The following is a 13545-nucleotide window of genomic DNA, read 5'->3' on the forward strand; positions in this document are numbered from 1 at the left end:
CACACGTCTCCACTCATCTGCACGTCTCTCTAGCACGAGGACTTGATCTGTTCTGCCCTCCCTGTACGGGAGGGGTACCTTATAGCCCCGGGTTTGTGACATCACCGAAAGAGGCATTCTGGAGAGGGTCCACCTCTTCCTCTTCAAGTTATGATCTGGCTACAAACTTTAGAATAAGGCAAATTGGTATATCATGAACTATAAAACATAACCTTTAATGATTCCTTAAAAACCATACATCAAATCTAGACAAACATGTGCCAAAGTGCAATTGTGTAGTGCTCTATTTAAAAACAAACCGTTATGTACTTTATGAGGTACCATATGGCCCTAGACATTATCGTATTTCTTGTCCAAATATTTATAAACCTGGACTCTCCGACCATATGGGCCTTATACATATATATTCATATGCCAAAGGGCCTTTATGTCATCAGAATTATTACTTGTTAGACATATACTCAGCCCGTATACAAATAGCATAGCGTGTGTACAGCACCGGTCAAATGCATAAACATAAAATCACCTCATCAGCAATTTATATCTATTTATGATACCACTGTAGAAACTGAAACCGCTGTACTTATCTTTGGACGCTTCTATAAATAACGGATGATCAGGTAAGGTCCATCTGAAAACCCCAGAATCATGACCCGATCTCCAGAATTGTCACCCAACGCGTTTCATCAATGTCTGACTCATCAGGGGTATTGTGACATCTTTTTCTGGCGCATAGCTCGCCCATTGTGAGATAGCTGCCTTTTATAAATCGCGGCATACCGCGGCTTATTGCCGTTTCCGGTTGCCCCGTTCAGTACTTCCGGTTTGCGCATGACGCCGGCATCTGCTCAGGCAACTTGCCCCACTTCCTGGGTTTTCCTAAACAGGCGCCGCGCGTCATGTTGGGACAGGAACCGACCCTACCCTGCCCCACTTCCTGGGCGTAACCGGGCCTGTCGGTCTGCATATCAAAATATTGCGTGATTGGTCTAAGCAGTCACCTGACCATCACGTACCATTAGGAGCCGCTCACTTTGTTTTACTACATCAATCTAATAGTGCGGCTTCATTTACTCAATCATAAAATGTTGATTTCGTCCCCCTATCATTATTTATACGGGATCTGAATTATTAGGTCATTTTATGATTGCATAGGCGTTATGAATCAGTACAAAACGCCAACACCCATATTATGGACATTGTCAAGGATTATCTTGTGAATAAAAACAAATTCTTTACACCCCATCGTAGGGAAAGAAACAGAAAAAAGAAAAAGAAAAATAATCAGGGTACCATCTGCAAATTATGTATAATGTGGAATTTTGTTCAATTATTTTGTTGCATGCATAATAGGGGATACCACCAACCTCCATGTATCTGTAGGAATTATAGAAAGGGTGCCCACTAAATCTGGCCCTAAGTGTCCCTAACTGACTGTTCCCTACCTCACGCGGAGGTTGGCACCCTAAATTCCTGCGCAATGGCGCCCCCACTCCTCGTCGGCTCTCACCTCTATTCACCAAAGTAAAGAATTTCAGAGCAATGTCACAGGAAAGATCTATCGTATTGGTCAATTCATTAATTGCAGATCAATAGGAGTGGTATATAAAATCACCTGTAGCTGTGGCCTTGAATACATCGGCAAGACCAAGAGGGAGTTGAGGGTGAGGGTAGGTGAACACCATAGAGATATAATTCTTAAACGTGATACACCGGTAGCCACTCATGTCAATCAAAGACATAAGGGTGATGTGAAGGCGGTCAGTTTCATGGGCATAGAAAAGGTCCCCCAAAATCCAAGAGGAGGTGATTGGGATAAACGTATACTCCAAAGAGAAGCATATTGGATTTTCTCATTACAATCTGTATATCCCAAAGGACTTAATGAGACACTATCCTTTTCTTCCTTCTTGTAGGGAGTTTCAATAGGGCTTTTTAGCTCAGGGAGAGCCGACGAGGAGTGGGGGCGCCATTGCGCAGGAATTTAGGGTGCCAACCTCCGCGTGAGGTAGGGAACAGTCAGTTAGGGACACTTAGGGCCAGATTTAGTGGGCACCCTTTCTATAATTCCTACAGATACATGGAGGTTGGTGGTATCCCCTATTATGCATGCAACAAAATAATTGAACAAAATTCCACATTATACATAATTTGCAGATGGTACCCTGATTATTTTTCTTTTTCTTTTTTCTGTTTCTTTCCCTACGATGGGGTGTAAAGAATTTGTTTTTATTCACAAGATAATCCTTGACAATGTCCATAATATGGGTGTTGGCGTTTTGTACTGATTCATAACGCCTATGCAATCATAAAATGACCTAATAATTCAGATCCCGTATAAATAATGATAGGGGGACGAAATCAACATTTTATGATTGAGTAAATGAAGCCGCACTATTAGATTGATGTAGTAAAACAAAGTGAGCGGCTCCTAATGGTACGTGATGGTCAGGTGACTGCTTAGACCAATCACGCAATATTTTGATATGCAGACCGACAGGCCCGGTTACGCCCAGGAAGTGGGGCAGGGTAGGGTCGGTTCCTGTCCCAACATGACGCGCGGCGCCTGTTTAGGAAAACCCAGGAAGTGGGGCAAGTTGCCTGAGCAGATGCCGGCGTCATGCGCAAACCGGAAGTACTGAACGGGGCAACCGGAAACGGCAATAAGCCGCGGTATGCCGCGATTTATAAAAGGCAGCTATCTCACAATGGGCGAGCTATGCGCCAGAAAAAGATGTCACAATACCCCTGATGAGTCAGACATTGATGAAACGCGTTGGGTGACAATTCTGGAGATCGGGTCATGATTCTGGGGTTTTCAGATGGACCTTACCTGATCATCCGTTATTTATAGAAGCGTCCAAAGATAAGTACAGCGGTTTCAGTTTCTACAGTGGTATCATAAATAGATATAAATTGCTGATGAGGTGATTTTATGTTTATGCATTTGACCGGTGCTGTACACACGCTATGCTATTTGTATACGGGCTGAGTATATGTCTAACAAGTAATTATTCTGATGACATAAAGGCCCTTTGGCATATGAATATATATGTATAAGGCCCATATGGTCGGAGAGTCCAGGTTTATAAATATTTGGACAAGAAATACGATAATGTCTAGGGCCATATGGTACCTCATAAAGTACATAACGGTTTGTTTTTAAATAGAGCACTACACAATTGCACTTTGGCACATGTTTGTCTAGATTTGATGTATGGTTTTTAAGGAATCATTAAAGGTTATGTTTTATAGTTCATGATATACCAATTTGCTACCTCTAAATATCTGACATTGGTTTGAGATACCCCTGCTATAACTTTAGAATAACCATAACTTAGCGAGAGGAGCTTGCACAAACACATATTTGGTATCATTGGTTGTAACTGAGCGAATAGAATCCAAAAACACCAAACATGCCATAACTGAGACATTCTATTTGGGTGCAATCCATATCTCAGTCTCTAGACGTCCGAGGACTACGCAAAAGGTACTGTAGCGAAGCTGGGACCGCTCAGATCACAAAAATGATTGTTCTGTCTCTGCTATGTATGGTTTTTGCAATGCGGTCTCTTAAAGTTCTACTCCTTCACATGTCTTAAACAAAGGGACATCTTTTCCCCTTAGCTAATTAACATTCCTAGCTCACAGGAAATGCTGGTTTCAAGTTTCACTGGGCTCTGCACATGAAGACACTGGTGTGTGTGTGAAGACAAGGGGGGGTTGTGGGTGGAAGCTGCAAACGTTGACAGTTTCCATTGTCATAGGATGGAGGATTTCTAGAAACATCTTTTACACAAAAAACCTCATACTTCTCAGACATTGAATATCACACTTATGGAATACCTGATCCGCATACCTTTTCGCAGAACTGGCGCTGGAAGACGGACTTGCATGCAGACCTCTGGGCTACTGAAACTACTTCGGTGGCCGTCGGGTAACAATTCCAGTCTTCCTACACCTGAACGACCGGCTCTGGAGGGCGGCGGTGCAGGGGGGTAGTGGTGAGGATTGGTCCGCATCTTCGGTCTTGCGGATGTCCCAAACATGCTTGAAGTGTTAGGGAAGCATGGGGTCCTGCCTGGTAGACACGAGAGGGTACAGTAGTGACGCATTCCCACACTGTGCTCCCGGTCAGCTAACCCTTTTTTTGTATAGTGTCAACCTTCTAGTGGCAGCAGCATATACCTATGGTTTCCTGTGTCCCCCAATGAAGCGAGAGAGAAAGCAGACATTTTTTTCATAGAAATTTTGGAATTTGTTTTCACCACTTAAAGTATGCATATTTGGTACCTGCATTCTTGTACTGACCTGAAGAATCCTATTGCCAGATAATATATATTAAACAAATGTTTGTGTGTCTTAATAGTCTGATTTTTGCAGTAGCTTACTAGGGGGGTGCGGCTGATGGAGGAGGCTGGGTCGCTGCTGCAGGGCTGGGAGGAGGGGATGTTCGGAGGTGCAAGGCTGCTGTGGGCACCGGTCTTTCACAAAATGTCGGCAGAGTCGCCGCACTTTTCTTTGGTTTCACTGCGGTGGACTTTGGAAAAATAGCCACCCCACGCATATGCGGCTTGAGCTTGTCTGCCAATGTTGTCATTAAAAAGTACAACTCTACTCTCAAAAACCAGCTATTTTCCAGCAAAACTGGAAAAATAAAAATTATTTTATTGGAAGAAGGGGAGGAAAAAAAAAGATGGAAAAGTGCCATGGCTTGAAGGGGTTAAAAAAACAAACAAACCCAGCCTTCCTACCATAGTACGAATGCACTGCAAAATGCCAGCTATATGTGTACAATGTATACTATATTTTTAGACACCATTATTCCATGGTGCTGTACATGTCACTGTTACTTGTATTCCATTGCCACAGAAATGGGATTGTTGGCAGATGCTAACACGCGTAGCTATACTCGCTCTTTGATAAATATCTCATGTCTGCGGCAGTCACAAGTCTGTCTCTTCTTTCAGGTTGTAGTAATGGAAGGGACTAACAGCAGCGGAAGAAAGTTTGTTGCATCAAAGCTGTATGAGGTCTGTGCATCCGATTTTTATTTTTTTCGATCTTGTATTGAAATGATTATGGGGGGGGAGATAAAACCTTCACATTGACATCTGTCACATAGGTCACTGTATCTTAAGACAGATTTCCCCCGATGTTCCGTTAGCCTCCCTGGCATGTTATCTTAATGGCAGGAGGATGATGGGGCATCTCTGAGGGGAGTGTAAAAAGAACGTTGGCATATTCTTTGCATGATTATGGGTGATTAATAGCAGGCACTGCATCAGAAAATAACCCTATATTGTGTCAAGACACGAGGGGGTCAGCGGGTGCTGGACATTGCATGGACCAGGTCTCATCCCCTTTCCTTTTACGGTGGGCATAATATTACTCAGACAACACAGGGTGAGAGTAAAACAGTGTGGCAATATTTTACTGAACCACAAAACAGGCAAATAACACATGGAACAGACCCAGCAAAATACCCAAGATCATGCAAAATTACAGTCTCATCCTTCCACTGACTTGCCGAGATTAACCCCCAAGGGTGGTTTGCACGTTAATGACCGGGCCAATTTTTACAATTCTGACCACTGTCCCTTTATGAGGTAATAACTGTGGAACGCTTCAATGGATCCCGGTGATTCTGACACACTTTTCTCGTGACATATTGTACTTCATGTTAGTGGTTAAATTTCATTTATATAACTTGCGTTTATTTGTGAAAAAAAAAAGGAAATTTGGCAAAAATTTTGAAACATTTAGCAATTTTCCAACTTTGAATTTTTATGCCCTTAAATCTCAGAGATACGGCACACAAAAACTTAATAAGTAACATTTCCCACATGTTTACTTTACATCAGCACAATTTGGGAACCAAAATTTCTCCTACACCTCATTGGGGGACACAGTGGGTGTTATGCTGCTTGCCACTAGGAGGACACTAAGTAAACCAGAAAAAAGTTAACTCCTCCCCTGCAGTATACACCCTCTCGCTGGATGAGATTTCTCCAGTTCTTGCTTAGTGTCTGTAAGAGGCACTTGGGTCTGGTTTCAGACCCCACCGTTTTTATTTTTTGAATTTTCTGTAAATTTTTATTTTTTAATTAACGGAGTGAAGGGGGCGACGGTTCCTTTCTATGGCCCGCTCTCCCCCAACCAACAACAGGCAAGCACGCGGCGTATTCCTCCCCGTACACTTTCCTGCGACGAACGGGGCTGATTCCTCTGACAATGATTCCTCACGGTGGACGGATATGAGGGCAAGCGCAACTGAAGAAGCATGGAGACCAGCGGAGGACCAGCTCATTTAGCTACAGCGCTCCCGAATGCCCTGAATCAGCCCCATAGCTCTCCATCCCCCTACCTATAGGGTGGATCGATTGAGCATACCCCTTTAAGAACTCCACCAGCTCTGCTACATCAGCCCAGGAGGATGAGAATACCTGCGTGGATGGCCCCGGACAGCGCGGCCAGCCTGAGCTCTGGAGTAGAGGTAAGGGGTCGGGTCCTGGTCCCCGGGAGAGGCGCTGATTTTGTCCAGCAGCGGTGCTCCGGCACCCCATCGTGCCCCCCCGCTCTCGGCGCTTACCGCGGGTAGGCCAAAAATTTAGTCCACGGCTTTTTCGGCCTGTTAGGCCACAATTTGAATAGCACCGCCTATGCTAGCTCCGCCGCCACCCCCCCTCCTTAGCGCCTCTCGTCTCTTACGAGAGGCGCAATCCTAGTCTCGGGAGCCATGAAATTTACCTCAGCCTGCTCTGGAAACAGGCTGTGTAGCGTGCACTCTGCCGGGTACCGGGTGACACCACAGGGCCACCGCTATTCCTCCCGGGGACACAGCACAGGACCGGGGTAAACAGCATCTGCCCTCAGAACAAAGCTTAACCCCTTCCCGGCACATTCCATGCAGCTGCAGACCAGACTCTGCCTTTAACCCTTTCAGGAGCGCTACGTCTCAATCTAAGGAGACTAAACGTCCTGCTAAATAGCACACTGCGTTTTTTACCGTGTGTACCACTTGCAAGACTGCCTTGCCCAGTGCCCAGACTAATCCATAATGCACGGACTGCGAACCGGCCTGCGCTCAAACGCCCCTCGCCACCGCTGCAGCGGGGCTTCCTGCGTTTAGTCCCCCTGAGTGGGATGCGTCCCTGTCACGGTCGGTGGAGTCACTGACCCAGGCCATAGACTCCCTTCCGAGAAGCCTCTTTAAGTCAGAAAGTGTCTTTACCGCCCGAATAGGGCTCTGGCGACAGCGGGGAACCGTCCACCAGCAGGAGCCGTACTCAAGGGATGGTCACGCTAGAAAGCGGATCCATGACGCGTGCCCTAGTCACACTTGCGCTTCAGCATCGGCAAGTTCTGTCTCTCGCTCTCCCTCTCCTTTTGTTCGCAGCGAGCACGACTCTGAATTCGAATCTGACACGTCAGCCCCTCAGAATCCTCCAACTGACCAAGAGTCGCTTGATTCTCTCATAGGATCAGTCAACAGGATTCTGGAGTTGGATGAGGGAAAATATTCCCGCTCCAGCATACGTTCTCATGTAAGAGGACCAAATGTGTACGCAGGTTATTTGCCAGCCATCCAGAGTTTAAGGACTGTCCAGAAACACAGGGCTCTGCCACATAAGCGGTTCATAGGGCAAAAGTCTACTGAGACTAAATACCCTTTTGCTCCAGACCTAATGAAGGATTGGTTACAGTCCCCTTCGGTGGACCCTCCTGTATCGCGTCTTGCTTCTATCCGTTTCTGAGGGCTCCTCAGTCAGAAACCCTCCGATCGTCAAATTGACTACCTTGCCCGCTCAGTTTTTGAAGCTTCTGGAGCGGCGCTTTTTCCATCTTTTGCGACGACTTGGGTCACTAAGGCTGTGTGCACACGCTGCGGAAAAGGTGCGGATTCATCCGTGCGGATTCATCCGCGCGGATTTTGTAAAATCCGCAGGTGAAACCGCAGGTCAAAATACCTGCGGTTTTACCTGCGGATTGCTCTGCGGTTTTGCCCTGCGGTTTTTCATCTCCTCAATGCAGGAGATGGCAAACCGCAGGGGAATCCGCAGAAAGAATTGACATGTCAATTCTTTCTGCGGATTGAAAACCGCAGATAATCCGCGCGGAAAATTCCGCACCGTCTGCACTGCGGTTTTTGATTCCCATAGGGAATCATGCTACTGTACACCGCAGCAAAAACTGCTGCGGGTCCGCAGCGGCCAAAACCGCTGCGGAACCGCAGCAAAATCCGCAGCGTGTGCACACAGCATAAGGCAATGGCCGCTTGGGCAGAAGTCTTAATTGCTGCCTTCCTGGGTACCAATCTTCCTCCGGAGACAACCAGGGTCGCAGCGGACTTTGTAGTGGACGCTTCTTTAGATGCTGCCAATTGCGCTGCTTAAACTGCCGCTAATGCGATCTCCATTAGAAGAGCCCTATGACTCCGCGACTGTTGGGCAGATACCACATCTAAAATATCGTTGACTTCCCTGGTACTACCGGGCAAAAGAGTAAATTCCTTCCTCAACAAAAGGCTGTTTGGCCGTTTCGGAGCCAACAGTCGACGCGTTTTCGACCTTTTCGCAACAATTCCAGTTGGTCCTCCACTACCTTCTCTTCAGGATCAAGTTGGTCCCCGCACAGAGACAGAGGCTCCCAGGTCTCATTCAGACCTAATCGCTCTTGGAAGCCCAGGCCAAGGGCATCTGGATTTAGGGGAGCCAGATCCCATAGATCTTCTACACAATGACTTGTTGCGGTATCCGGCGGACACTGACAAAGTAGGCGGTCGTCTACTTTCCTTCAGTCACACCTGGCTTGCGGTCGTCCATGACAAGTGGGTCAGGGAGCTGGTGTCCTCCGGATACAAGATAGAATTTTCCTTTCCCCCCCCCCCCCCCGACACGTTTTTTCTGGTCCTCACCCCCCAAGAAGAAAAGAGCCTTCCTTCGGGCTGTTAAGGCTCTGCAAAGGGACGGAGTCATCATTCCTGTTCCTCATTACGAAAGATTCAGGGGTTTTTAGTCAAACCTTTTCGTTGTTCCAAAGAAGGATGGGATGATGCGGCCCATACTGGATCTCAAACTGTCAAATCAGTTTGTCAAGGTACGGCGATTCCGAATGGAATCTCTCCGATCAGTTGTCACTTCCATGGAAAAAGGAGAGTTCCTAGCATCCATCGACATCAAGGACGCTTACCTTCACATTCCGATCTGCCTGTCCCACCAGCAGTTCCTGCGTTTTGCAATTCACGAGGAACACTTCCAGTTCGTTTCCTTGCCCTTCGGACTCGCCACCGCCCCCAGGGTCTTTACCAAGGTCATGGCGGCTGTTATGGCCATTCTTCACTCTCGGGGAGTGGTGGTGTTACCGTATCTGGACGACCTGCTCATCAAGGGTCCGTCCCTTCCAGCCTGCGAGGAATCCGTGGATATAACAGTAAATACACTTTCTCGCCTGGGGTGGAAGATAAACTTCGAAAAGTCTTTCCCAAAACCGGCCCAGCAGATTTCCTTTTTAGGAATGATCTTGGACACTTCCCGTGGGTTGGTCATTCTCCCTCCAGAAAAGACCTAAGCCTTACAACAGGCAGCGCGGACTATTTCCCGACTGGTTTCTCACTCCATTTGTTTCAGCATGAGAGTTCTCGGAAAGATGGTGGCAGCGATGGAAACAGTTCCATTCGCACAGTTCCACCTCCGTCCCTTACAACAAGCGTTGCTGTTAGCTTGGGACAAGAACCCGTTCTCCCTGGACCGTCGGTTCCTTCTGTCCCTGCGGGTCAGACAAGCCCTCAAGTGGTGGACACTGAGGTCCTCCCTGAATCATGGGAGGTCTTTTCTCCCAGTAAGATGGTTGGTTGTAACCACCGAATCAAAGAACAAGAAAAAGATCACGCCCATAATCAAGGAGCACCTCAAACATGTATAAAAAAACATGACACCTTTATTAAACAGCTATAATACAACAGCAAAAAAATCAACATGATATTAAAAACATTTAAAAAAACAGAGAAATCCTGTTCAAAATCATGCCCTATAATAAAGGCAATGATAACCCCACACCTGAAAATCTCCCCTGAAAAGCACAAAAGAGAGATATATGAACCGCTACAGGTGGTCCAACATTCACCACTGGGATACTAATTGGACAATTCTAGGAGAGATCAAAAAACAGCTGCTATGTCGCATCAATGTTGCATGAATTTATAGCTAATACAGTTACAAATAATTGCTGTCATACAGACCCAGATATGAAAAGTAGATTAAATATATAAAAGTCCCAGCAAGGGACTTGGAATGGATACCAAAAAATACCCCAGAAGAACTAGATAGTATACACAATTTTAAAGTGCATGTAGCTGAAGCCTATAACTAGTGCCATATGGGTCCAATAAAGCAAGCATCCAAATATCAAGGAGAAAAGGTATGCCAGAGAGAAGGCAATAATAGCCACACTCAATCCAGACTTTTTAAACAATCGCCAGGAAATAATAAGACTGGCAAACTGCAATGCAAGAGATAGATAAACTTATTCCCAAGGCAAAAAAAGTTCACACATCAGTTACATGTGGAGCCAAAGATGCGAGCCAGGGTCCTGGCAAGGGGGAGAGAGGTGGGGGATAAATTCCCACGCGTATCGCCACAGATTGTGGCTTCCCCAGGGAAGTAATAGCATGTGCTGCTTTGCATTTGCAAGCTATATATACCCATATAATCAGAATGTTATTCACCTGTGCAATTTGAAAACCACGTGGAGATGTATGGATGCGGCCATCTTGTGATGCTCACGCAAGAACGGGGACAAATAAAGTTAGATCAATTGGGGGGAAAAAAAAAAATGTGTACTGTGCATATGCAAGAACGTCAGAGACACAGCGAGCACAAATCCACATAACATGCAGTCACATTCAACTGCACAGGCGCCAGATTTTATGTGACAGTCGGCGTTTTTTTTGAGAGACATCCACCTGATATACAGTATGTCCAAAAAATGTGATGGCAAAACTAATGGAATTTACATAATCGAGCAAGCCGACATATTGCGCATGCGCTGTACATCGGACAAATACTGAATGTTATTTGCAATCACAATCCGATGTGCAGGCGCCTAACACAATCTAACAGTTATGACACCTTAGATAAAGGGTCCACCTCTCGCGTGCCCAAGACATAGTGGGCGTTGGCAACAACAACATAACGTCACAATCAAATGCGCAAGCGCAATGTATAGTTCAGTGATAACGACGCTTTTTAGACGAGATATCTCCCTGCTGCATGCTAAATGCCTATCCATATATGCAAAATTCAAATGCGCATCAGATGTGATATCTGAGCACACTAAGTGCGCTCATATACTGGGCGTTGTTTTAGAATGACAATCGGTTGCGCAAGCGTTAGCAGTTACAACCCTTTAGATAGTGTCCACCTCTCACATGCCCAAAACATAATAGGCATTGACAACAGCATGACATCACACTCAAAAGCGAAAGCGCAGAGTATAATTCAATGATAACGGCGCTTTTGAAAGAAATGCCTACCTATTGCATGCCAGATACCCATCCATGCATACACAATTCAAATAAGGTGCACCAAATACAGCAATATCTGAGCACACTATGAATGGAATTTAATCAAATGAAAAGATGTACATATATAAAGCATATACAATACACGCAAAATAGCAGAGATATGGGTCCACTAACGAGCTAATAGTTCGATTAAATATCCATAAAGCGAAATGTGCATATCCTTGATGCCCAAAGCACACTTATTCGGTAGTATGGATATACCTAAAAGAAAGATATGTGCTCCAATCCGGTGGCATGGATATACCTAGAAGATATACTCTAAGAAAGAGAGATATGTGCTCCAATCACACGCAAACTAGAAGTCAAAATCAATCCCAAACTTTTTTCTTTCTCATTTTCTTCATTATTATCCCTCTACACACAAGAGCACAACAATTGTTGTGCATGCGGCAGACAAGCTGCCAAAGAGATGCTAAACAATGTATGATAGCAAATATGCACATTCATACATGAAAAACCAAATTCAAAACATCAGAAGGGGTGCATAACATAAGATTGTTGAAGTGAAACACAAAGATCGAATATAGTGTACATGTTAAACCCAATAGGTCACTGGCCACATTGTATAGAGGGAACCACATTCAAAGGATCATATTTCACATGTAGGGCAGAAAGTGAATAAATAGCCCATACTATACAGTACTTATATGAAGAAAACATTTTTCATAAAAAGAATTTAAATAGAACCAAAACCACAATGGCATGAGAATTCAATTTATTGAAGAAAGAATGCTTTATTTTTGTTCTGGTCCAAGGACCGAGATATTCAACCTCACACAAAAACTTGCTTATGAAAGCACCATGGCACTTACCCATATAATACTTTTGGGCCACCATGTAAGATAGATGGAAGATACATTCTAAATAGTGACACAGTATAGATTAAGGCCCAAGAACTAGACTGTTATGGTGAGGACATAGACTTTCAAAGGATGATAGTAATAAAATCTCACAGGGAGACAGATAAGATGGAACCCATATGGCACTATAAGCTAGATATTTGGACTGTTTTAATGAGAACATAGACTCAAAAAAGATGGTAGTAATAAGGTCTCACAAGGAGAATATAAGAACCCATTTGGCACCATAAACTAGTCGTTTAGACTGGATGGGTTAATATCTAACATATATTATTTATATGTCACAACCAAAGTGAGATATACTCGAAAGACAGCCTAAACACCAGAGAAACTGTAGTATGATGGATATACTGACAGTATCTTATTCATGAGCCAATGATTACAAACCAAAGAACCATGTTGTAATTACACTATAAAACATGTGTAAAAGGGCTAGTCTCAATTCAGCACAATACACATTATCCTTACAGGTTAATCATTATATAGGGACACAATCAAAAAAGTGAAAGAACAGTGGAAGAATGTATACGAAGATCTCCTAAACCACAAATTCACAAGAGTCCAGAAGCAATTGTCATAAGCAATTCCATGTGCCCAAAAAGGAATCCACGAGGACCTTTGGGAAGTTTTCAAATCTGAGGATGTGTTAATAATCAAATCCGCCAGCCGGGAGGAAGTCTTCAAAGCTCCCATAGTTCTAGAAAAAGAGGAAATTCAGAAATGAGGATCATAGACAAACAATTAACCATAAAAGCCCGAAAACAAAAGCTCCTCATTCAAGCCATTGGGGGACATACTTTTTAGATTATATATCCAACGGGACTCCCGGCGAAGGAGTTCCTTAGTCAAGCTTCCACCCCGTATACTCTCATTGACCTGATCCAACACCATAACACGCAGTCTATGATGTCTGCCATGGTTGGTAGTAACCACCGACGCAAGTCTTTTGGGCTGGGGTGCGGTCTTTCGTCACCACACAGCACAGGGTCGTTGGTCAACTCGAGAGTCATGTTTCCCCATCAACATCTTGGAGATACGTGCGATCAGATTAGCTCTATGGAGTTTCCACCATCTCCTCGCAGGTCCACCCCATCAGGATCC

At 44.8% G+C, this 13545-nt stretch overlaps 1 protein-coding gene across 3 annotated transcripts in view; it reads left to right on the forward strand.

Annotated features, from left to right (window-relative positions):
* The window catches only part of POLA2 (DNA polymerase alpha 2, accessory subunit), a 117912-nt gene that overhangs the window by 38398 nt on the left and 65969 nt on the right, over positions 1–13545 (forward strand). For all 3 annotated transcript variants that reach the window (XM_073554517.1, XM_073554518.1, XM_073554516.1), the window contains exon 10: positions 4971–5033. In XM_073554517.1, the coding sequence (XP_073410618.1) occupies positions 4971–5033 (63 nt within the window). The remainder of the gene's footprint in view (positions 1–4970; positions 5034–13545) is intronic.

Source organism: Dendrobates tinctorius, unplaced genomic scaffold, assembly GCF_039654945.1.
Source record: "Dendrobates tinctorius isolate UK_male_01 unplaced genomic scaffold, ASM3965494v1 ptg000211l, whole genome shotgun sequence".
Lineage (NCBI taxonomy): Eukaryota > Metazoa > Chordata > Amphibia > Anura > Dendrobatidae > Dendrobates > Dendrobates tinctorius.